The following is a 26,348-nucleotide window of genomic DNA, read 5'->3' on the forward strand; positions in this document are numbered from 1 at the left end:
TTACGAATTTAGATTGTTGGGAAAATTGTACGTAAAATAACAACACATTAAAATTATTATATATATAATTTATTGATACATGAATCAACAATATGAATAATAGTATAAGATAACAATATGAAATGACAATATTTTCATTAAACTGAATGATACATCAATTCCAATAGTATAAATGTAACAATGAAAAGAAATATCGTGAAGTATAAGAATAATGGAATAGATCAATATTATTATCACAACAACAATAAGAAATTATTTAATCGAATAGTATAAGGAAAAACTTGAATAATAAAATAAGTTAGAAAGAACGAATAATGAGAGGCATGCGAGTACTTTCCTAAAGTCATATGGTCTCCTTACGTGCAGTTGATAGCAGTCAAATACGGCTCTAAGATACAACCCATATCCGCCGGTAGTCTTCTCTAAGCATGTCCGAAGAGTAACAAAGTTGTACCATTCTTGTCTTCAAAGTTCCCCCAAACACGATATAAAATACTTTATAAAATCTCCAAGTATCAAGAGAAAAAGGGATAAGCTCACAACCTTACACCATTATACACACAAAATATGGAATAAGACCCATTTTATATAGTTTTCAACCTGTAACTCTTTCGTATCATCAATACAAAATTTAAATAAAATAATAATGGTAATAAATATAATAATAATAATTTTATAATTTTTATAATTTATAATAATAACACTTTAATAATATTTATATTTTTTATTAAATAGTACTAACACATCATACCATGTGTCAAATATAAATATTTTAGATTTTGGTGTAACAATTATTAATATTTTTTTAATAATTTTTGGAAACTAACCTTATAACATGAATAGTTTGAGTTAAAATTAAAACGAGTTCCATTAAGCATTTTTGGTGGATCCATAGTAGAACTCGTTCCTCTTTAAAAGTAGACGAGTGTGTTATATTTATTTTCTCAAATTTGTTTCGCAATGAATGATAAATTATCTCCAAAGTGAGGTGTTTAATAAGCTTAAAAAGAAGCTAAATAGGTGTGTGAGAAACTTATCCCATATCAGAATCTTAAGGAACACTTTGTTGTGTATATATGTAAGAAGGTGGAAATGAAAGGTCACAACCAAGTGGTGTGATTGGTATGGACTAAGTCCATTTTGGGCTTGATTATTACAAAACACATGGGTGCGCGCTACCACCCACCGGTCGACTGGTCCCTTCCTAAGTGTGGGTTCGAGCTCAAAAAAGAATTAAACTCCCATTCTGTACAAACCTAATCCAATTCAATTGGTCAGGTGCTCCCTAACCCTTTGTGTCAAGTGAGTCTAGCCATTGCAGTCAAGTTAGCCTATTGTGTTTAGGTCGTGAGCCTAAGAATTGTAACGGCTAGTTAATTATAGTCAAAAGAGGCGGGTTTTCATAGAGTGGTTTATTGTTCCATTGGTGTGTAATGCTCTCCTAAATTGAAAGGAGTTCGTTATATTATGGGAGACAAACGCCAGAAAAGACAGTTGAACACCTAATATTCGATACTAGCCTCGATCTATTAACAAGTTCTTTTAATAATAGTTAGTGTGCTATAGTTGTTTAATAAATACTAGCATAGTGAATTAATCATTATTTAAATTATACTGTGTGCTATACTTCTTAAATAAGCGACATATATGCCATTAATTTTCTAACAATAATTAGACTTGAATAATATTTGTATTGAAACTAATAGATAGAGTAGACCGATTTAAAAACAATTTTTTTAATCAGTCTCATTCCTTCGGTCTCAACATTAAAAAAAAAAATTACAATATCAGACATTCAAAATTTCATATAGCCAATTGTTCACACCAAAATCTATAAATTTCTAGATTCAATCATGTGGCAATGCCTTTGAATAAAACTTGAGTGAAAATATCCAAGTGTTGATGAGATGCGGAATTTTTGAGTAGTCGAAGGAAGCTATAGAATTGAAAGAATGATTTCAATTGAGTTATGTACGTGCCAAAATTTTGGTTGGAGTTTGACAATTAAATTTAGATGTGTTTGAGTGACAAAAGGTGCTGAAAATTGGAAGGGTTATTATCATATGTAGTTAACTATTTTTAGTAGAATTTATTACTTGCAACTACTTTTAACTACTCGAAGGATGGCTATAATTAGGCATAGAGAAGACTTGAATAAAGCTTCTCGGCCATATAAATTGTTTTTACTTTATTACTTTTCCTGTACTTTTCTGCCCTCCTTAGGAGGAGTTGTTTGGATTATGAGTATATGTAGTTAACTATTTAATGTTGAGGAGTTTGCACGTAAATTGTAAAACATTAAGAATAATACATCAAATTTATTTATACATGAGTCATAACAATATGAACAATACATCAATCAATATAAGATAACAATATGAAATCACAACACTTTCATTAAAATAAATAATATATCAATTTCAACAACATAGATATAGCGATTGTGGAAATTCCACACACTTTATAGGAAAATATAAAATACAATACATGGATACAACAAATTTATTGATACATTAGTCATAACAACAAGAACACATCAATAATGAATAATACTGAATTCACAATTCTTTTACTAAACTCAATAATACATTGATTTTAATTTGCAATTCTTATAATATAATGAATGATACGTGAATGTGAACAGAAGTAGATAGTTATATAACATAGAATAATCTCAATAATAGAAAAATTAACATAATAATAGAAATTAAGAAATAAAAACAACAATAGTAAAATAGGTAAGAAAGTGATGGCCTTATATGAAGAGGCATGTGTAAAAACATTGACTTAAACTTAATAGTCCTCCTTCGTGCGAGTGCAACTCAATCAGCTCCCAGTGACATCTCATTTATGTGCATGACCATAGGTAGACTAGGTCCAAGGCTATATATGTTTTGTTGCCCATAAACTCAATAAGTAAAAATTACTCTCAAAGAAGAAAAAAGATAGAAAGATGTATTTTTCTAAGAAGAATAGACTCACAACCTTATAAATGTCACTCTAAAATTACAATATCCTAAATGAGAGATAGTGGATGATTTATATATAATAATATGAATACGTAACGACTAATGTATAATAATAATTAAATTTATAATTGAAATAATATCCACCATAAATATAATTTAACTCATATAATAATATTCATCATTATAAATATAATAAATAATTATATTAAATATATTAATTACATCATCTATATACATATGTGTATAACAGTATGGCACCAAACAAACCACTCAGACTCAACAGAGGCTAGGGCACAACGGCAGGATATATCAAACTTGGCATGTGACAAGCCATGATCAGAAGAGGAGGAATCAATCTGGTGGTCTAGGTGGAGGCCAACGTTTCTCTACCATTACCCAATCAATTAGGGCGATTTCAGCTTCTATTCGAGTTCTTGATCCTCTGGATTGGAGAGGTTCTTTGATGTATCTATGTACTCAAGCTTCGCCAAGCCTGCAACAATCATTCTTCTTCTTCTTCCTCTCTCCAGATGCAAAAAACTTTGTCTACTTCTCCATGTGCGAACTTGAAATTTGAATTTGCAAATTGTAAAACTTGAATTCGCGAATTACAGCCGCATTCGCTCCCAAAGCATTGATTCACGTTCAGAGCTACGGAGAGGCACCATATACACACAAATCGTGTGACTTAACCAATCATTGGTCAGAGAATATTCTAACATCCTCTGTGTGAATAGACCACAATGCCCTTGCCAACTCAAGCTACTAAGAAAGTTATCTGGATGTTACACCACAGGCTAGTATGCCACTTGTTGTTTATTGTGATAACAGTGGGGCAATAACATAGCCTAAAGATCTAGTGCAACATGAGCGTGGTAGGCACATACAGAGGAAGTATCATCTTGTAAGAGATATAGTACATCGAGGTGATGTGATAGTAGCCAAGATAGTAGCGGAGAACTTACGGATCCTTTTACTAAGGCTTTACTAGCGAAGAAATTTGATCTTTATATGGGGAGAATGGGTGTTAGATACGGGATTGAATGGCTTTGAGTGCAAGTAGGAGATTGTTAGGATTTGTGTATGCCCCTACAAAGCCATTAAATGTAATATGACAATTAATTAATGAAATCTGTTTTGTTTATCTTCATATAGTATTGATGAAATTGTATTGAGAGGATCAAGTGTGTTGATCGAAATTGTGCATTAATTATGATAGGGAAAATTCATGTGCACAGGCAATAAAGGTATGTGTACAGGGGATATGAATTTATCAGTATTCATAATTATAAATATTCTTCTTCTATCGAATATAACTGGACATTTTAGTTCATGAGTCTAACCACTGGTTTCCAACTCGATAGAAATACTAAATGGAGTGACTTATTTCAGTCATTTAGATGGGGTGATCCAAAACCAATCGAGTTGGCGTGTATAGATCATTGAATGGGTCAGCGATAAGTAGAAGACTACTTGAGCCATCATAAATAATTTTCCTTATCAATTACTAATGTAAGTTGATTCTTAATCCTGAGATCTATACTGACTCGAGTTGTATTAATTATTTACATTGATATATTTGGAGTGATTTATGGATTGGACAACTTAAGTACTTTGGATAAATATTTAATATATTTACTGCAGAACTTATTTTATCAATATGGAATCTACGTAGGAAAGTATTTGGGTAGACCAATTTGATCACAGGAACCTGATCAATTATATTTAATAAATAGTATTTGTTTATTAAATATATGTAATTGAACGTGGGAGTTTTAGGTTACCAAATATTTATTAGTTCTCTTTGAGAAATAGAGATTTGGTACCATTAGGTCAATAGAATGTTGGTCTCTTTCTTTAATACATTAAGTTCAATTTTATTAGTAAGTTACCAAATGGGCAAAAAATTTCAGATGAGTACAAGATTCCTCATAATTGAAAAATGCTTTGGCACTTTTTTTTTTATTTTTTTTATTTTTTGAGATTTTATTATGTGAAAACAAGAGAATTGCGAAGCAAATAAAATTCTCTGCAGAAGAGTTCATGAGAATAAGTGGTAAATAAAAAAATAAATATTCAGATGAGTATGGCCAAGGAAGTCAATCTGATAAGATGTTTCTTTTCTTATCTTGCCTTCTTGTTCATTCACTTCTCTTACATGATGCCACGTCATCGATAACGATAAACTATTCTAGAAAAGTATACCCTATTTGATGGCTGGGCGGAGAGAGAGAGAAAAAAATAAAAATGGCGCCAATTTGTATGCCTTTGATGAAGAGCAGCTTCAAAACTCTGACAAGGGCCTGTACTACTCCAACTCCTACTACTTCTACTAAAGAGCGTGAACATAACAAATCAATGGTTTCAGAGAAGACTCAGAAAAATTCTAGGGTTTTGATATTGGGTGGAACTGGCAGAGTTGGAGGCTCCACTGCCATTGCCCTCTCCAACCTCTGTCCCCATCTCCGCATCGTGGTCGCTGGCCGAAACAGGTATTTTTTATTTTTTGTTTTCCTTCAATCTGTTTGCTTGCCAAGAAAATGTGGAAAAATAGAAACTAATTACGAGTGCAATTTATTTATTTTTGTAACTGTGTAATTTTGTATTAGATATTTTGTATGTTCCAGATTATGGAAATTTTGGAATAAATTTTTTCTCTATTTTCCTAAGTTTTCCTGACAGTCAATTGGAGAATCTAGTTTCCACAACAATTCCCAATTGCTTGGGAAAGGAGGATTTAGATTTGTTCTGATTCCTAATAACACTTCTTTTCCCTCCATTTATCGCTGAGAAAATTTGGAAGAAGAAAGCAAAATAATATAAATCCCAATTAGAAGCGCTATTGGGCAGCAGGTCCTTGTCAAGATTTGAATTGTAGAAAGAACTTACGGACGGCGGTAGACTGGCTGTGTAAAGAACTCAGGATGTGTCATGAGGTGGGGGCTATGGAAGAATAATTAGGAAAGGCTGGGAGGAGTTTTCTAAGTATGTTATGATGCAGGTTTTGAAAATATCATGACTGTTGATAATTTAGGGAGAAGGGGAAGAACTTCCACTAATTGGTTGAGATGTTGAGAAGCTGGAGGGGGGTTTGTGAGTAAACACATTATTTAAGATTCAAGGTGTCAGTTGAAATACAATATTGATTGTGTTTTTAAGTTTTGGATGATTAGGCTGATTGGCCATTGAAGAAGAGAAATAATGAGTATAAAGAAATAAAGAAGGGTTAGAGAATGCTTCTGACTTCTGTACACCGCACAATTATATTAACAAGAAGTAAGAATTACATTAATACCCCATGTGGTAATTTTTCGCTAAGTATGCTCACTACGACAATATTCGCACATATTCCAACACCCCCCTCAAGTTTGTGCATAGATATCTCTCTTAGCCAACTTGCATACAATATAATGGATTATAAACTAGTTGTTCCTCTGACTTTACGAAAGGAATGCAAATCACTCCATTATTTAACTTTTCCTCAACAAAATGTTTGTCAATCTCAATATGCTTCGTTCTATCATGTTGGACTGGATTATGTGCAATGGTTATGGCTGCTTTGTTATCACAAAATAGTCTAATAGGTCCATCATCCATAATACCTATATTACTCATCAAGATCTGAATTCACATGATTTCACATACCCCATGGCCCATAGCCCTGTATTCTGCTTCGACACTAGACCTAGCCATTGCCGATTGTTTCTTACTCCTCCAAGTTACCGACTTTCCTCCTATAAAGGTGCAATAACTTGAGGTAGACAATCTATTATCAACTGGGACTTACCAATCTGCATCTATCTATGCCTCTAGTTTCAAATATCCATGATTAGAGAGTAAGATCCCTTCACCGGGAGCAAATGTCAAATATCTGAAAGTTCGATAATCAGTCTCTAAATGAGTGGTGCGAGAATCATTCAAATATTGGCTAGTAAGACCCGCTGCATATGTTATATCTGGAAGAGCATGAGATAGATATATAAGTCCTCCAACCAATCTTTGATATCTCATCTTGTCTCCTTTACCCTCACCATTACGAAGATGATGATTAACCTCAATAAGTGATATTGCCAGTTTATAGCCTAACATGCCTGTCTCTTCTAGACGGTCAAGGATGTACTTCCTTTGAGAATAAAAAATGCTCTTATATGATCTTGCAATCTCTATTGCAAAAGAAATACCATAAAATCCCCCGAGTCTTTAATTTCAAACTCCTAGGCTAAGTGAGCTTTCAACTTTGCCCTTAGTTTGCTTAATGAACATGGTATGAGCAACATTACTTTACTTGTACCCAAACTAGATCATGGACTTGCGAAATTGGTCAAACCAATCCCTTGGAGACTTCGTCAAGCCATAAAGCACCTCCTTTAGGGCCTGCTTGGTAACTGTTTTTGCTTCGTGTTTTGGTTGCCAAATCAGTGAAAAAAAATAAACAAGTGGCGAAATCATGTTTGATAACATTTGTTATGTCTTGCACAGTGTCGCATCTGCTTCAAGAAAAAGGCCCAAATCTGGAAGCAAGAAAAATATGTTTTCACTTGTTTCCACTATTGTAGTTTAACCAAAATAGGAAAAAATTTCTTTAATACACTAATGGAAGGATGGACCAACGCCTAAGTGATGGAGAATCATCAACATGAAGAACATAATGAGAAGATGAACTTTTGGAGGAAGAAGAGGTCTATAGTAGATATAGATCATCATGTGCCTTACCAGTGCCAATCATTCTCCCCGTCCCCAGTTCCTGAAACACACAATGAGTAGGAAAAAATGTTACAGAACATTTTAAAGACTTGCTGATACAATTAGCAGAAATAAAATTAGTAGAGAAATTGGGAACATGTAATACGGAAGAAAGTAACATGGATGATTATCATTGCACAAGTCCTTTTCCATAGATAGATGACAAGTAGCCATTTGCAACTTTAACCTTATCCCTACCATAACATGTTGAATAAGAAGAGAAAATATTAGAAGTACCTGTCATATGATCAGTGGCCTGTGGATGAGAGGGTGGAAACACACTAAAAGCACTTGCGTATCTATTACCCATGTAAGCAAAGTTAGAAGAAGATGAGCCAGTTGTGGAAGTTGAGGTCGATGAGGTATTAAGTCGAGCCATCAAGTGTCTGCAACTCTTGTTGAGTAAGAGTGGTAGTATTCCCAGTAGTAGGTTGAGGCACAACCTCGGAAACCTCCGATGTATGAGCATGTGTTCTCGACCCTCGCTGTGCCAAATCATTCACCACCTCTTCCTCTAGTGGGATGACCATGGAGTTTCCAACAATGATCCCTAGTGTGCCTTGGCTGCCTGCAAAGTTCATACTTCAGATGCTTCTTCTCAGAGGCCCCACTATTGCTATCAACACGCTTCTTCTCAGAGCCCCCACTCTTGCTATCAACACAAGGCTGTCCTGACTAGTGATCTTTCTGAGGAATAGTGGCTAGGGCAGAGCGATCCCTAGACATAGAGTGAATCATAGTACTCCTATAACTCTCCTCTGGTTGGACATATGCATAAGCCTGCCTCAAAGATGGGAAGGGATCCCTCTGATCATACTATTTCAAGTCTAGCTATGAAATTATACACGCTCCTTGTCCAATAGTTTTTGAAATTTGGTACTATCATTGGCACAATTTCCTGAAAATCCTGATAATAGTCCCACTCTTGCCACAGGCTATTGAGCTCATTGTAATATCGAGAATAGACATAGCTCATTGTATGCATCTAATTTTTTATACTTGGTGCTGTAGCTGAAGTGAACGGACATTCAATGATCCCGAATTCCCAATAACCCCTCCGTGGGCTCCCCCTCACTTATAAAGCAATATTTAAATGATGCTGTGGACTCAGATTCCAATCTACATTCAATAGGCCCAATCAATCTCTGGCCTGGTTATTTGCCTGCATGGGCTAGCTCAACTGGTAAGGCTTTGGGGGTACTCCCTTTAGGTCTCTGGTTTGAGAATCACCAAAGGTGAGGTCTGGATTTGATCACCGTCATCGGCTTTGCCACCGGAATTGCATTAGAAATCCACCAATAACAGCATCAAGACTTTTATTTTTGGCTCTTTGTTTGAATTAGGGGCTGGGCCTTGGGCCAATGCATGTTGTCATTTGTTTGTTTGGGCTTCTATCTGTTTTCCCAAGTATGTTTGGGTTGGTTTGGGCCAAAGGCCTTTCACTGTACATTTTACTCTTTTATATATATTTAGCTTCACCTTTCGAAAAAAAAAAAAAAAAAAAATTGTCTGATGTTTCTTTTTTCTTTTTATTTTATTTCTGTGAACCATACACAAAAGAACTATGCCCTATCTTTGTGCATTGTTTGTGACATTTCATCAGCTAACTGAAATTATAAAATTTGCCAAATTAAGCTGCTGAACTGTTTAACATTTGTTGAATGACAGGGAAAAAGGTGCCTCTATGGTTGCTAGGCTTGGGGAGAACTCCGAGTTTGCTAAAATAGACGTAGAGGACATAAAGTCGTTAGAAGCAGCGTTAAATGGTGCGAGGATTAATCTTACACTTTTGAATTGGTAACAAGGATCATTTTAAGTGAATTGTAGATCCTTGGAGTTCAGTTGTCTGCATATAATATTAAAATATATTCTCTTCATGATGTTGTCATTTTTTTCTTTTCCCTCGTACTTTTTCTTATTTTATAGAGGTTGATTGTCTTTTACAGTTAATAGCATAACGCCATAACCAAATCAGCAATTATGATAATGCTCATCTGCTACAACTGATCCCATATTTTTCCCGACTCTGTGGTGTCATTCTTTCTGGTCCCTTTTATTTTCTTTTCTAGGTTGAGTTGATTTTGAAAAATCTTCTCTTCCTTTTTGTCTTCTTGTTTTAGTGCTCTTATTATCTAATGGTTCTCCCATTCCAGTCAAATTCAGCTATCTAATAGGGGATGTTCCTGTTTTGTCTTGTGTTTTCTTTTTCCTTTTTTGGTTATTACTCTCAAGGAGTGAGAAGAGATATTGGCAAGTTTAAAGAACTGTCAATCGTCCCATGGTTTGAATACTTCTACTGAATTTTGTTTCACCAATGCCCCCATGTTTTGGAAACTGCTAAATCCTTTGCATTGTGCATGCTCACCCTAATGATTATAATTGTGCATGAACAAAGGTAGTTATGATTATTTATTAATTTATTTTTTTGGGCTGGGAAATAGAACACAAATTCCTTCTTCACATTTTTTACCAGGAGCACAGTTCTTGGTACAGGTTCAGTTTCTGTTGTTACTTTTAGCCTAGCATTAGCACTTATTTTTGGTTTTACAAACTGGTAGCATAGGAAATCCTTGCCATACCCATTCCTTCCATGAGTGTCAGTTGGAAAATAGGAGAAAATAAAAGCCTTTATGTACTCTGAAGTGTTGTTCTCCATCTCCAATTTTGTACGCATTACATTTGACTATTTAGATTTAGCCTCACTCTAAGGGTTACCCTAGACTAGATGCTATCGCTCTTTGTTTTTCCTTTTTCTTGTCTTGGTAAAAAAAATATCTAACCACCATAACAACCTTTTTATTGATACCTCAGGTTATTTGTTATACCAACTATGACTTGATAACACTCCTGAAACAAAACATGAACATTTTGGAACGGTAATCCTAGTAAAATAGAAAAAATGGTGAATATAGAATGATATATTCTAGGGAAATTCCAATGTTAAGAACATCCTTCAAGTTTCTTTTACTTTATATTCACTGTAGAAGCCCCATTGCAGATGTGGATCTTGTTGTACATACCGCAGGGCCATTCCAACAGGCAGAAAAGTGTACTGTACTGGAAGCAGCCATACAGACCAAGGTGAGAAAAAGGTAATTATTAAGCTTTGCTCTTTTTTCCCTAAATTTTGTGGAATTACTGTAAATTTTAATTACTAGGCATCCGCACAACCTACTTGTTGACATATATAGATAATAAGCTGTATTGTTGACTATATAACTGTTAACATATATAGATAATTAGCTGTAAATGTGCTGATTAGGTGCTGATTAGCATAGTTATAGGAGCTGATTTTTAGTCTTTAATTTCTTTCCTTCTTTGTAATTATTATTTAAATCCTCCACAAGGAGAGGAATAAACACGGAGAATTATTCCTATTCCTTTATCTCTAGAAATATCTTCATGGTATCAGAGCCATCTAGAAAGGAATTTTAAAATCCTATTTTTCTTTTAGGGTTTTCTGCAAATACATCTTATTACCCAAACACCAGTTTTTTTTTCTATCACCCCAGAACCTACCGAAAACCTTGCCCACCACCACAGACTAGGTATCCTTATTTGACTTCATGGCAGACAAGATTGAAACCCCAACCTGCGATCAATGATCCAACTTTCACGACTCTAATGATTCCTCCAACTGCATCTAACCCGCATCAAGATCTGATAAATGTCCAGTTGATGCCTCATAAACTTGATGGCAACAATTATCTGGCTTGGTCACACTTTGTGAAGTTGTATATTACCGGCAAAGGCCGGTTGGGATATTTGGCTGGGGAAAAACCCCAACCCGCGATCAATGACCTAACTTTCACGACTTGGGTTGCAGAAGATGCAATGCTCTGCTCTTGGCTCCTCCAAACTATGACCTCTGATCTTAGTCTTAGGTATATGCTGCTCAAGTCTGCTAAAGATATTTGGGATGCAGTATCTCAGACTTATTCTGTGGGAGGAAATGAGGCACAAATTTATGAGTTGAAGCGTAGTATTTAGGCTACTACTCAGCAGGGAAGGACATTGGAGGCATATTACAATGCCCTCCAAGCTTTGTGGCAAAAACTCTACTATTATAAACCCTGTGAAATGGAATGTGTTGTTGATACCGCTCTGTTGAATAAGCAGATTGAAAAAGAATGCATTTTTGAGTTTCTTGCTGGTCTTAACCTAGATCTAGACCAAATAAGGACTCAGGTACTTGGAAAAGATCCGTTTCCTTCTTTGCGTGAGGCCTCTGCTTATGTGCGTACCCAGGCCCTCCGACGATCTGCTATGCTCATGCCACCTTCTCCAGAAGGATATGCTTTGATTTCTACCACAAGTCAATTACCTTGGGTATCATTAGCACATCAGCCCGATCCTCCACCAACTGCAGCATCTGGTAATGTCGCTAAAACTACTAAATCTGATGACAAAGATTGTTTGGTTTGTGATTATTGTAACCAGACTAGACATGTGAGAGAACAATGCTTTAAACTCAATGGTTTTCCACCTTGGTGGTCAGGAAAAAAGGGTGACAAAGGTGAAGGCAGTAAGGGCGGAAAAGGGAGTCGTTCCAGCTCCAAGGCTCATTATACCTCTTCCAGTAATCAGAACGGTGACCAATCTGCTGCTAAGTTCTCTTCTGGTCAGATGGAACAAATGATTCAGGAGTGTGCTCGTTTGCTCTCTACTAAAGGGTCCAGTTCTTTATCCACGTCCTCAGGTAACCTTGGTCATTGTTTTAGTGTATCTGGTAAGTCTTCCTCAGAATCTTGGGTTATAGATACAGGGGCAAATGATCACATGACCTCTACATCTCATTTTTTCTCATGTTATTCCTCACCTACTAAAAATTGTGTCACAACTGCTGATGGTTCACCAACCCCTGTGACTGGTGAAGGTTCAGTCACTCTTTCTGATTCTTTGTCCCTTTCCAATGTTCTTCGTGTCCCTAGATTTTCAATAATCTTCTGTCTATCAGTCAACTTACTAAAACCTTAAACTGTTCTGCCACCTTTTTTGACACTCATTGTATATTTCAGGATCTTCGGACGGGGGCGAGGATTGGTCATGGTAGTGAACGAGGTGGCCTCTATCTCTTGGATGTACCAGTTGCTTCAACCTCAGTTCATGCTCTGCAGTTCACTACTGGTTCATCCCGTGACATTTGGTTATGGCACAAGCATTTAGGACATCCATCATTTTATTATTTAAAAAAATTGTTTCCTTCTTTATTTTTTGCTGTTGATGTTTCTCAATTTCAATGTGAAACTTGTGAACTTGCTAAACATCATCAGATACCTTTTCCATTAAGTATTAATAAAAGTGCATTTCCTTTTGCTCTTGTTCATAGTGATGTTTGGGGCCTTCTCATGTGACTAATCTGTGAGGTGCTAAATGGTTTGTCACATTCATTGATGACTACTCCTGAGTTACTTGGGTTTATCTGATGAAGGAAAAAAGTGAAGTTTTCTTTATTTTTAAGTCCTTTCATCAAATGATCCATACACAATACAATTCAAAGATAAAAGTCTTCCGCTCTGATAATGGGGGTGAGTACATTTATTCGGGTCTCCAATCTTACTTTTCTGACCATGGCTTTATTCATCAAACTTCTTGCACCGATACCCATCAACAGAATGGAGTAGCCGAACGGAAAAATCGCCATCTTCTCGAAGTATCCTGTTCTCTGCTTCTATCCATGACAGTACCAAAGTCATATTGGGGGGAGGTTGTCCTCACAACAGCCTATTTGATCAATCAGATGCCTTCCAGAGTTCTTCAATACCAAACTCCACTTCAGGTCTTCACTACTTCTTGCTCGCCATCTACTGTTAATCATCTTCCTCCTCGAGTCTTTGGTTGTAGAAGCTTTGTCCATGTACACCACAGTGGTAAGCTTAACGCTCGTTCCCTCAAATGCATTTTTCTCTATTATTCTGCTACTCAGAAGGGTTACAAGTGTTATCACCCTCCGTCAAAAAATTTGTCTCTATGGATATTACTTTTCACGAGGAACAAGCCTATTTTTCTAGTCTTGCTTCTACGGCTTCTCTTCAGGGAGAGACCTTGAGTAGTGAAGAAAAGTCTTATATTGTGCCTATGTTTGAATTAGAGAGTGGAAATGAAAAAATGAAAAAAAAAATGGAAAAATGAAAAAGCAGAAGGTGGTTCTTTGACTTTCCCTCCAAAAGGTCATCATATGTCTCCATTTGAGCTGGTATATCTAAGAAGAGAAAAGGTACCTCTCGAGCAAAATGATCAGTCTGCCCTGACAACAGGTAATCCTAAGGTAGAGTCTGTTGAATCTCCATTCTCTTTTGTTGATAATAGTTATGTAGATCCTAATACTTTAGATGATTCTAATGTTTTTAATGACTTAGAATTGCCTATTGCCTTGAGAAAATCACATCGTACTTGTTAGTCAAAATATAAATATCCTATTTCAAGTTTTATGTCTTCTCATCGTCTTTCACCATCCTTCAAGGCTTTTGCCCATCAGTTGTCTTTTGTTGTATCCAAGGCGATGGTTGAAGAATTGAGAGCTTTCCGAAAAAACTCTATGTGGGAGTTAGTGGAGTTGCCGAAAGGAAAGAAAACTGTTGTCTGCAAATGGGTGTTTACCATAAAGCATAAGGCAGATGGGTCAATTGACCGATACAAGGCAAGATTGGTGACAATACTCAAACATATGGCATTGACTATCAGGAGACGTTTGCTCCAGTTGCGAAAATGAATACTATTCAGGTTTTGTTATCTTTAGCAGCTAACCTAGAGTGGCCTCTACAACACTTTGATGTTAAGAATGCTTTCCTCCATGGCAATCTAGAGGAGGAAGCGTACATGGACCTTCCTCTAGGTATTGATGAAAGTACCAATAAGGGGAAAGTATGCAGACTAAGAAAATCATTATATGGCCTGAAAAAGTCTCCTAGAGCATGGTTTGGTAGATTTGCATAAGCTATGCAGAAGTATGGATATCATCCTAGTCAAGTAGATCATATGTTATTCCTTTGAAACTCTCTGCGCGGGCGGGCGGGGGGGGGGGGGGGGGGGGGGCGGGGGAATTACAGTTGTTATTGTCTATGTGGATGATATCATCATCGCCGGGGATGATACCGAGGAGATTAGGAGACTTAAGGTACATTTGGCCAAGGAATTTGAAATTAAAGACTTGGGTGTCTTGCGGTATTTTGTAGGTATTGAAGTGGCTCGTTCAAAGCAAGGAATCTTTGTTTCATAGAGAAAGTATGTAATTGATCTTTTAACTGAGACAGGGATGTTAGCCTGCAAGCCTGTGGATACTCCTATCGAACAAAATCATAGATTGGGTGAATAGACTGATGATACACGAGTTGATAGAGAGAGATATCAGAGGTTGGTTGGAAAACTAATATATTTGTCTCATACACGACCTGATATAGCCTATGCAGTGAGTGTTGTCAATTCGTTCATGCACGAGCCACATGAAGCTCATATGCAGGCAGTAGAGAGGATACTTAAATACTTGAAATCAGCACCTGGTAAAGGTCTTTTGGTTTTAAAACATGTTCACTCTGCAGTTGAGGCCTATACAAATGCTGATTGGGCAGGTTCTATTTCGGATCAAAGATCAGCTACGGGATATTGCACATTTGTGGGTGGCAATCTAGTTACTTGGTGGAGTAAGAAGCAATTGGTTGTGGCCAGGTCTAGTGCTGAGGCTGAATTCAGAGCTATGCCCCACAGTGTGTGTGAATTATTATGGTTGAAGATCCTATTGGGAGAATTGAGGATTGCTTGTCAAAGTCCCATGAAGCTATATTGTGATAATAAGGCAGCCATCAGCATTGCTCATAATCCTGTGCAACATGATCGGACTAAACATGTTGAGATTGACAGGCACTTTATCAAAGAGAAGGTAACAGAAGGTGTGTTATGCACTCCCTATGTGAGGACCGAGGATCAGCTTGCTGATATTTTGACTAAGGGAATCTCTAGCAAAGTGTTCAATTCTGCTCTTGCCAAGCTGAGAATCGAGGACATCTATTCTCCAGCTTGAGGGGGAGTGTTGACATATATAGATAATTAGTTGTATTGTTGACCATATAACTGTTAACATATATAGATAATTAGCTGTACATGTGCTGATTAGGTGCTGATTAGCATAGTTATAGGAGCTGATTTTTAGTCTTTAATTTCTTTCCTTCTTTGTAATTATTTGTGTACTAGTTAAATCCTCCACGAGGAGAAGAACAAACACGGAGAATTATTCCTATTCCTTTATCTCTAGAAATATCTTCACTACTTTCTCATCAAAATACATATTACAAATGTTTCTTGTCTCCTAACAGACGGCATATCTTGATGTGTGTGATGATACAAGCTATGCATGGCGTGCAAAATCTTATAAGGATAAAGCACAGGATGCAAATATTCCAGCATTAACAACTGGTGGAATCTATCCAGGAGTGAGCAATGGTGCTATTATACACATCCTTGTTACTTGTTTTACACTTTTAACACACTTACTAGTACATAAATAAAAGACAAAAACTGTATTAGAGCTAAAGAAAATATAATGAAAATAAAAACCTAATAACCGCATTGCTGAAACCATCTGCTTGACAATACAATATATTTCCATACCATAGACTGTACATGACAGGTGACTTCACAAACCTGGCTTCTGAGCCATGTATCTCACATATGATCGCGAGGAATTGGCTTATATGATTGTCTCTTAGATACATCACCTACTATTTCAAACAATGTGCTGCATTTCTGAAATTCACTATTCCTTACGAAAAAGTTTGTCTGTAATATGTCTAGCAATATTGTTAGGTAATAGGACTTCATTTGGCAAATTCCGTGTCTAAAACTAGAGTCCATATGTATTTTTTTTTTATGGTTTTAGTTAGAATTGTGAAAGTTAGTGTCAAGTTAGTTACCTCTTGTCCAAGGGAAGAATTGTTAATAAAGCTACATTCAGGGCTAAAAGGTAATCTTTAATGCCAAGGGTGTAATGCTAAATTAATACTCATGATAATTTTTTTAAAATTAGGATTTTCATAATCTGATAATTTTTAAAAAATTAGTTGAAGTTTGTTATACAAGCTTTCGCAACCTATTTACCTTTACCCCCCTTAGCTTTAGTTCACGGATCTTTGGCCAACTCTACATCAGAGCCTTGGGTTACGGTTCTAGACTTCTCAAATATATACACACAATTGTATTATTTCTTAATTTTCTGGTTTCACCTATGTCATTTTCAGCATATTTTGAGGATTTTTTGTTTTTTATGGGTTGCCTAAAACCTACCACGGTACGGGGTTGCCCAAAGGTTTATGGCATTGCCTATCTGACACAAACCTTCGTACGTTTTATAAAAACTGACCAGAAATGTAATGTCATTATGAAGTCACATGTCAAGGATGTACAATCTTGAATTCCAATTTAATTCAGAAGTGCAGCAGTTATATTATCTTGGAAAGTGAATGCATTCTCAAATCTGCTACACTGATTTCTTTAGATCTCAAATTTTAATCATTGCTACCATCGTCATGACAGTGATGGCAGCAGAGCTTGTTCGCACTGCAAGAAGTGAAAGCAAGGGCGAGCCAGAGAGGCTAAGGTAATCATCTTTCCCTACTCCATGATGCTACAAAAAATGTTTATTTGCTGAGATTTCTTTTATTTGTTATTATTATTTTATTATATTTTTTGAGGGGACAAGAAATTTTCCACCAGCTATGCATTAGCTGGTACATCACATATCTTTTTCCTCATTGCCCCGTTCAATTATTCTTAGCACACCTTACTTGTGAAGAATTTGATGGTGATGAGCCTCTTGTGTATAGGGGGTATTGGCTGAGCTAGAAAATTTTAAATTATATGAAGTTACTTTGTCCTTATTTCATAAGAATTTACAATAGTACTATAGGCATGGTATAGTGTACACCAGAAAAAAAGGGTTCTTTTTTATAATAGTTGTTGATGCGAAAATCTGCATGATCCAGAATTGGACGCCTTCCCTGCGAAAGAGAAGAAGTGAACAAGGCAGGCACTGGCGTGGTGCCGGCTTGGCACTCTCTGACGGTCAAGTTAGTACTTGAGCCATTATAAGTCAAAGGAAGACTTTGTATTGAATTTTTGGCATACCTTTTCAGGTTGACCACGCCGGTGCCTGCCTTGGTCATTGCTCTTGTATCATCAAATTCTGTACCCCCACTGGAATGGAGAAAAATGCAGCCCAATAATAATAGAATGAGGAGATGACTGATTTAATGAGTTCAACTCTACCTGCCAAAGATAGATTCAAGGCATTCCAAGCTTGCAGTTTGGAGGAGACTTTATCAATTAAAGGCTGGCAATGACAACTTCTTATAGCTTTGTCAAACATAGGAAGTCCAAGGTAGGTGACAGGCAAATTACCCAATCTGAATTTCAGAACTCTCAAGATAATTCTTTTTCTTCTAGCAGAGATAGAGAAGAAGACTGTGCTTTTGTCAACATTCACTTGAAGACCAGATAAGGAAGCAAAATGATTCAGAATATCCATGACACCCTTTGCATTCTTCACACTGGCTTTAAGGATAATAAATAGATCATTAGCAAAAAAGAAGTGGGATAAGTTAGAACCTCTCTTACTGATTGCAGTGCATAAATCTAATTGACCCTCTTCAACCTTCTTTTGCATCAATTGAGATAAAATTTGTTGCAAGACAGAAAAATAGGGGGGGATAATGGACACCCCTGTCTCAGCCCTCTACCAGAGCTAAAATAGCCAGATGGGACTCCATTTACTAAGACTGAATGTGGACTGAAGTAATGCAGGTCATCACCCAGTTGGTCCAAACCTCTCCAAAACCATACCATCTCAAGATGTACTGCAGGGAACCCCAGGACAGAGTCAAAATCCTTTTGGAGATCAATCTTGAGGGCCATAGTTGGTTTCACATATTTGGCACCAAAACCCTTCAAGAGATCATGAGCTAAAACTATATTGTTCTGAATTTTCCTGCCTTTAATAAAGGCAGCCTGCTCACACGAATAACTTCAGCCAAAACACCACTCAGTCGATTAGAGATAATTTTTGTAATAAACTTGTATAATGAGTTGCTTAGAGAGATAGGCCTGTAGTCAGCCACCTTCAAACTGTCACTCTTCTTAGGGATCAAAAAGATGGAAGTGCTGTTGACTCCCATAGAAAGAAAACCACAATTGAAGAAAAACTGGACAGCTTCAACCAATTCCTTCTTCACTATATGCCAGAATCTTTAGAAGAACCGATTAGGATAGCCATCAGGCCCTGGGGTTTTATCAGGGTGAATGCCATGACCACATTCTTCACTTCCTCTTCTGAAACAGGAGCAACAAGAAGATTCCTGTCTTCATCACTCACCATTATTCTAGGATATCCCACAGAAGGAACAGAAGTTGGAACTGCAGCATATTAAACCTTCATAATATTCTACAATCCATTGCCCAGTAATGGATCGATCTGTACAACAAACACCATCATTATTCTGCAAACACGTAATAGAATTAAGAGCTGCTCTTTGCTTGACTTTATTATGGAAAAATTTGTTGCATCTATCTCCCTCAGTGATCCACTTCAATCTGGATTTTTGAGCCCAAAGAATCTCCTCCTGCCACAAAGAAACCTCTAATTCTTCCTGAGCTAAAGATTCTGCCTCCAGCAAATGAGAATTAAATGGCTGTGCCTGCAATTTGAATTGAATATCAATAAGATTAGACCTGCACTCTACAACTCTAGATTGAACAGATACTCTGTCATTGTTCCATTTCCTCACTTCCACCTTCAGGAGCTTTAATTTCTTCATCAATTGATGCATAGGATTTCCTTGAAGTGGTTCCTTGTACACCTTACCACCAAAGGCTCAATGTCATCCATATGACACCAAACCTTTAAGAAATTAAAAGGCTTAGGGCCACTAGCACAGTCAGAGGAATAAGTAACCACCATACCAAAATGATTGAAATTGAAGCTGCAGATAACATCAATTTGGAGTTAGGGAAACTATGTTACCATTCTGCATTGATGAGAACTCTGACCAATCTGGCACATATCCTCTTTGAAGTGTATTGATTATTGGACAATTTCAGTTACCATTAGTTACATCCAACACCAATAAACCAGAAAGATCCAGCATAGAATTGAATTCATCATGAATAGATTGAGGCAACAACAAACCTCCCTTCTTCTCTTCATTAGCTTTAACAGTATTCCAATCACCTAATGTGATCCAAGGGCCCTGTAACAGATTTAGATTGCTGGATTAAAGACTCCCACATAGACCTATCTCGGACAGTATTGACAGCCCATAAATTGCAGAAACAAAAAAGAAGTCGGGAAGACAAATTAGAAACTTTCAGGAAAACACACTGGCTATGCTCCATCAAAACTTGTACATCAAAGACAGTTGGGTCCCAGCCCACCCAAGTCCTACCATTGACAGCATTAGAATAATTGGCAATCCAGTTCCAATGATGTTCAAGACCAACTGAAATCTTCTGAAAATTATCTTGTTTAACTCTAGTTTCAACCAAATAAACCACAGAAAAATTAAAAGTTTGAATCCAAACCTTAACTTCCCTCTGCATTTTTGACCTGTTGAGGCCTCTCATGTTCCAACACCTTAACATTAAGAAGGGTTAGGGGTGGCACTTAAGGAAATGATCAAATAGAAATCTAATACATATTTTATGGTTTGCTCAATTTTCTTGATCTGGGCCCAAGAGGCTGTAATAATTTTTTTTGATTCTTTCATCGAGTGATCTAAAGCAACTTATGTGCTAATATGTTCATTTCAGATTCTATTACTACACCGCAGGCACTGGTGGAGCTGGCCCAACAATTTTAGCCACCAGTTTCTTACTTCTAGGAGAGGAAGTTGTTGCTTATAGTAAAGGTTAGTTTCTTACTTCATGGAGTAGGGATTGTTGGTTATAATAAAGGTTAGTTTCAAAGGCAACAATAGAAGATTGTTTTTTTATCTTTCTTTCTTTATTTATTTTTATTTTTTTATTTTTAAATTGCTCGCCAATAATGTATTATGGAGATAACCATGATAATGGACTATTATATCAGGAGAAAAGATCAAACTAAAGCCTTATAGTGGAATGCTCAACATTGACTTTGGAAAAGGGATTGGAAAGAGAGACGTTTATCTCTTGTAAGTTCTACAAGAATGAAATTAATGTCAAAAGCTGCAAAACATTTTGTGCATAGACCTATAATATAGATATTACAATGAAAGATTGTCTTGTGTTCATCTAATGTATCATGCACAATGCTTTAGGTCATCTTCTGTAATAATTTTAATATGTCATATATATGTATATATATATTTCAATTTCCATCTTTATGATTCTCCACTGTGGCTACTTCTTGCTGATTTATCATGAAAAATATTGGATTGCTATATTGTTACTCACTTCCACTTTTTGGGTTAAATGGAAAATGTTAGATTATATTGTATATAATCCTAGGGTTAGGGTGATGGGGAACGAGCTATAATGATTTTCATGGATGATGAGTCGCACGTGTTCAAGCTCTACTTTTGGAAAAGGGGAAAAGAAAGATAGAATTCGTGATTTTAGTAAATTAGTGTTTTATTTATGCTTATGGTTATTTTTAGTAATGTTTTAATTTTAAGGATATTTTAGGATTTTATTATCTAGGGTTTTGTTATTATTTTGCCTATATAAAGGCTCCTTTGTAATATGATAATTCAGTTTTTGAGAATTATTGAATTATTACGTGAGTTTGCGAAGTCTCTCTCTTTGTATCTCTTCCCACTCGTGTTTTTGCTGTTCTTAATCCCTCAGTCTCACTAGCCTACCTCCTTCAGTCTGATTTCTCATCTCCTTCATCTATTTTCTCACCTCCTTCGTCAGTCTCATCTCATCTTCTCATTCTCATCCCCTTCTTTCTTTCTAGTTACTATAAGTTACTTGTCCTGCGTCATAGGGTTTACCGGAGCCACCTTCACCTACCCACTTTCCTTACATAGATAAGTTTCCCATCACTCACCTACCCTAGCTTGTACAGCCCTCACCTACCCCCATTCCTCACTATGTATATAGGTGCTTTGTACATTGTAATTCATGCAATACAATATATATTTTCCATATTATTCTAACAGAAAAGGTAATTGCTATGGTTTGGTATAGTTCCAAAGAAAGAATCTCAAATTTTTGCTAGGTTCTGGTGTCTAATCTAAATGTTAGTTTGATTACATTTTAATTAGAAACCACCCTGCAAGCACACTGAAAGACTAAAAACATATTTTTTGTTGTTGTTTGTAACTTCTGATTTAATGTACTGTATAAATAGACTTTGTAAGAACAATGTGCAATAGTACTAAAATTTGCTCTCTGATCCCTTATTACTGGTTCATTCTCAACATTATTGTTTCGCATGTTTACTTTATATCCTGAAGCTGTTGTAACATTTCCAATCATCAAAATTTACTTGTTTCTTTAAGTTCAACACTGAAAATTTAGATGGCTGTAAGATGTGTTCCTTTGGTCATGAGATTGGCAATCAACAATCTCTTCATTACCAAAATTAGAAGGGCAGTTACTGAATAAGTACCATTTCATCTACTAGATTGTTATCTTTTCTTTATGACTATAATTTATAATTTTCTGGCCTCTTACAATATTTGAATGTAACTTTTCAAAGTCCTCAGAGCAGCACATTGGTAGGACCAATACCATGCAATGACATGGTGGAGGTCCTGTGGCTGAATCCAAATTAGACTCTCCTTACGTAGTTCCATGCCAATTTGAAGTCTAATATTGGTAATCAATATTACCTATGACTAAAGTTTATTTAAAATTTTTATATTTTTTTAAATCATGACCCATGAAATGCGAGGGTGATAAAAATAGCAAAGTTTCATAGGAATTAATTCCAAAATTGGCATATGGTTACCTCCTTGGATCAACTTCAATGATTAGAGTTTTAATTCATTTAAATGAGCCTACTCATAGCAGATGTCATTTTAGATAGTCCCACTTAACTTTTGATTAGCTGCTCACGTAGAACACTGAAGCTACTTTTTGCTCCAAGAATACTCCTACAATCAGAACCTCAATTTCAGGAATTTGCCAGAAGTAAGAAGTGCTCATGAGGTTCTACGAGTACCAACGGTCAGTGCTCGATTTGGAACTGCACCATTTTTCTGGAATTGGGGAATGGTAGCTATGAGGAGTCTTCTTCCTGCGGTATGCTCTTGCATTCGAGAAGTTGCTTATCTTTTGTAAAGATACTTCAATTGTTGATGTTAGCCTTGCTGCCTTGATCTAGTATCTTTGTTTATTTGCAGACTGTTAAAAAGCAGTGATCCTAATGATGTTTCTAGATAGCAACTGCTTATTGATATCTTATTGATTCACTTACATCTGATATCAAAATTTTTACAGTAGTATCGGAGTTTTATCAGAAATGTTGTACAATAACATCCACAAACTAGTTTTGATTTTTAAAAGAATTTAGTTACTACATTTACCTATCTTTTGATGATAATTTGTCTACACCATAGAATTGGTTGCCCATCCTACACATGAATGTGATGAGTTTGTGAGAACTTAAAACAAATGATTAATAATCTATACTTAATCACCAGTTTGATCAAACATCAATTATAGAATTTACTTTGATTGTTGGTTCTTCCAATAGACCTATACTGTTTTGGGTATTTTTGCAGGAATATCTTAGAGATAGAAGTAAAGTTGAACAGTTGGTTCAATCATTTGACCCAGTAGTCCGAAAAATTGATGGAATTGCTGGGGAGCGTGTGTCAATGAGGGTAATGTATTATGATGATGTTGAACTAGGGTACTGTTACATTATATTATCAGTAGTAGTATATACTTTAAATTTGGTACTTTCAGAAAAGGGAATTGGGATGCAACTTTGCTGTTTGTTAAACTATATATCAATACACTTTTTTTTGAGCAGGTTGATTTGGAGTGTTCAGATGGGCGCAATACTGTAGCTATATTTAGTCATAGGAAACTCTCAGTGTAAGTTTTGATTTCGAAAGCTTTGTTGCACGTATGAGTACAAGTATCCCTAATTTCATTATGCAGTTGCTTTTATCCCGCACCTGTTGTACGTGTATTTCTTAGCTATTCATATGTTGCTAATTTCTATGACCATTTTTCGGGAAAGATAATGTACCGGGGATTAATGTCACACATAATGTGTCTCTCCTAAACTCATGTCTTGCAGATCAGTGGGAAATGCAACAGCGTCATTTGCACTTGCCATTCTCGAGGGAAGCACACAAGCTGGTGTTTGGTTTCCAGAAGAGGTATGCAATAACAGCTAGTTGATTTAGTTTATAGTTATTTTCCAATCCCATTAAACTTCATTTACATTTTCCATATAGCCTGAAGGAATTGCAATTGAAGCAAGGGAAGTTCTACTCCAACGTGCTGCCCAAGGAACAATCAATTTTGTAATGAACAAGTAAGATATATATATATTTTTGCTCCAGATAACATTTTCTTTCTCCAATTTGTGCGATTGTAGTTTTGGCTAACATTTTCTTTAACAGGCCTCCATGGATGGTGGAGACAAACCCTAAAGAGCTTGGATTAGGAATCTATGTGTAAAATTTCTTATATAGAGCTCCGTGGACAATTGAAGTTTCTCCTTTAGTTAGCTAGTTGTACCGCAGAGGTAAATTTTAAATTTAGTTTCATGTCTTGATTTTTGTAAGCATGGCTTCAAGTAAATTTTGAATCCTGCCTGGTTAACTTTCATTTTTTAACATGTAAGGCACTTGGAAGTTAAAGCTGTTGTAGAGGCCGTTGACGATTTTGCAGTATTACAATTTACCACTGATTATTCTTGTTTTACACAACATTTGTGCAGCAAAATGAGGATTCTCACTTTTATGGTTTCTCTATGCTGTAAATTATTGCCAAATGGATGTGAGAAAATAACGTACAGATGCTGCAAATTTGATGATGATAGAGGTGGGATGCAATGAATATCCTTTTTTTTTTTTTTTTGGGTTCATGTGATAAAAGTGCAGAAACTGCATGCACCAATAATTGGTTTATTTATAGGAGACCTTTATTCTACATAAATATATAGTTTAATTTCATTTTAGTTAATTTTTATTTTATTTTATTTCTGGATTGAGAGTTGCAAAACCCTAAACAATCATCTGGTATTCAAACACCACATCACACAGGGACTGAACTAGGAATTAAAGTAGGTTGATTTGGAAGCCAAAAATTCTACTCTCAAGTCCATAACAGATGGAAGAGTTGCACAGCTTGCGTTTTAAACTCAAAACTGATTTCAGAGATAGGGTTTGTTTGGTTTTGTAACTCTTTCTGTTTCCAGATAATTGAAAATTAGAAAACTGTACAAAGATTATGTTTGATTCAGTTTTTTGAAAATTATTTTTTTAAAATTCAGTTATAAAAATGTTTACGTTGTTTCATGTTTTTAAGTTTCAATGCCTGCATAACCAGCAACACTGAGTTCACTCGCAATGCAAGAAAAACAATGCCCCGTATTTTAATATTCAAACTTTTTGAGGACTCTTGTTTTTTAAAATATAGATATTTTTTCATTGACAAAAAAATATCATAACATACCCACTTGGCAACAATTTTTTACTTTAGAAGGTGAGAAAGTACTAAAAGACACATATGTCTTCAGTTGTTTTTTAAAATATTTAGAAAATAAAATACACAAAAACACTCAAAATGATTTTGCTCTCTTTATGTGTTGAATCTGTTTGGTTGCCTTTAACATTGACTATATATATATATATATATATATATATTTCACTCTAAACCCGCCTAGTTTAGTTTTTAAAAATTGGGTAAACTGCAAAGAAAAGAATCCATTGATACAGAATATGCAAGGATCCCTTTGGTGTTCGAAAACTCCTCTAAATCTTTTAAATTGAGCAAATAAGGAGTATTCTTCAATTTAAAGACTAAAATATCAAAATGCCATTGAGACAATAAAAATAATAAATAAATAAAAAACAGTAATCTCAAAAATTAAGAACTTTTATAAAAAATTTGGAGTTTTTTTAAAAAAAAAATTAAAAAAATAAAATAAATTGGGGTTTTTGAGTATTTTGGGATTTTAAAATTTTTTTTTAGGATTTATGGGGTTTTTTTAAAAGAAAAATTGAAGACTAAAATACCTAAAATGCGCTAAGGGTTTGGGGTTTAAAAAAATTGTCAAAATTGTCAATCAAAGGGCAATTTGTTACAAATTTTCAAATTATTGGGATTTAATGCACATAAAAATACCAAGGATGCATTTTGCACATTTTATATAAAACAGAGAATTATTTATTTATGTGTGTGTGTATATATATATATATATATTTGCACTTTACCCTTAAAATTATACAACATTTGATATTTTATTTTTTGTTCTTTTCATTATTTTTCATGATATTGTGGATTTTTAATAATAAATTTAACAAAATAATGATTTTAAAAATTTTGTTATATATATATATATATATATATATATATATATTTAATTTCTAAATATATTCTATCTTTATTTTATGAAGTGCCAAAAAAAATAATAATAATAAATAAATAAGACACCAAGGCTGTGGTACTTCCTCTCCTTTCAAAGAGAAAGGTAGAGGGTTT

The 26,348-nt window shown here is 35.4% G+C and overlaps 1 protein-coding gene across 3 annotated transcripts; it reads left to right on the plus strand.

Annotated features, from left to right (window-relative positions):
- The first annotated feature begins 5,152 nt into the window (after positions 1 to 5,152).
- LOC132268237 (uncharacterized) lies at positions 5,153 to 24,571 on the plus strand. Of its 3 annotated transcripts, XR_009469262.1 has the most exons (14): positions 5,154 to 5,461; positions 9,381 to 9,478; positions 10,711 to 10,793; positions 16,022 to 16,148; positions 17,238 to 17,301; positions 20,505 to 20,602; positions 20,782 to 20,866; positions 22,802 to 22,925; positions 23,408 to 23,509; positions 23,662 to 23,726; positions 23,935 to 24,016; positions 24,095 to 24,174; positions 24,263 to 24,387; positions 24,487 to 24,571. XR_009469262.1 is itself a non-coding variant. In XM_059769053.1 (13 exons), exons 1-13 carry the CDS (start codon positions 5,217 to 5,219, stop codon positions 24,318 to 24,320), a joined length of 1,290 nt encoding a protein of 429 aa, XP_059625036.1. In that variant the 5' UTR covers positions 5,153 to 5,216; the 3' UTR covers positions 24,321 to 24,571. The 3 variants fall into 3 exon arrangements, 2 of the variants coding, with proteins under 2 accessions (XP_059625036.1, XP_059625035.1); XM_059769053.1 differs by having other exon boundaries at positions 5,153 to 5,461; positions 10,711 to 10,804; positions 16,054 to 16,148; positions 24,263 to 24,571; XM_059769052.1 differs by having other exon boundaries at positions 24,263 to 24,571.
- The last annotated feature ends 1,777 nt before the right edge of the window (positions 24,572 to 26,348 follow it).

This window comes from Cornus florida, unplaced genomic scaffold, assembly GCF_030987335.1.
Source record: "Cornus florida cultivar Cherokee Brave unplaced genomic scaffold, ASM3098733v1 CherokeeBrave_3.0.0_Hap2_Chr08, whole genome shotgun sequence".
In the NCBI taxonomy this organism is placed as follows: Eukaryota; Viridiplantae; Streptophyta; class Magnoliopsida; order Cornales; family Cornaceae; genus Cornus; species Cornus florida.

Bases quoted from the DNA above. Each gene is read 5' to 3' on its own strand.
- LOC132268237 (XM_059769052.1), top strand. From the start codon at position 5,217: ATGGCGCCAATTTGTATGCCTTTGATGAAGAGCAGCTTCAAAACTCTG. The intron at 10,794-16,021 runs GTGAGAAAAAGG...GTCTCCTAACAG, and splicing joins AAGCAGCCATACAGACCAAG to ACGGCATATCTTGATGTGTG. The intron at 17,302-20,504 runs GTAATCATCTTT...TGTTCATTTCAG, and splicing joins GGCGAGCCAGAGAGGCTAAG to ATTCTATTACTACACCGCAG.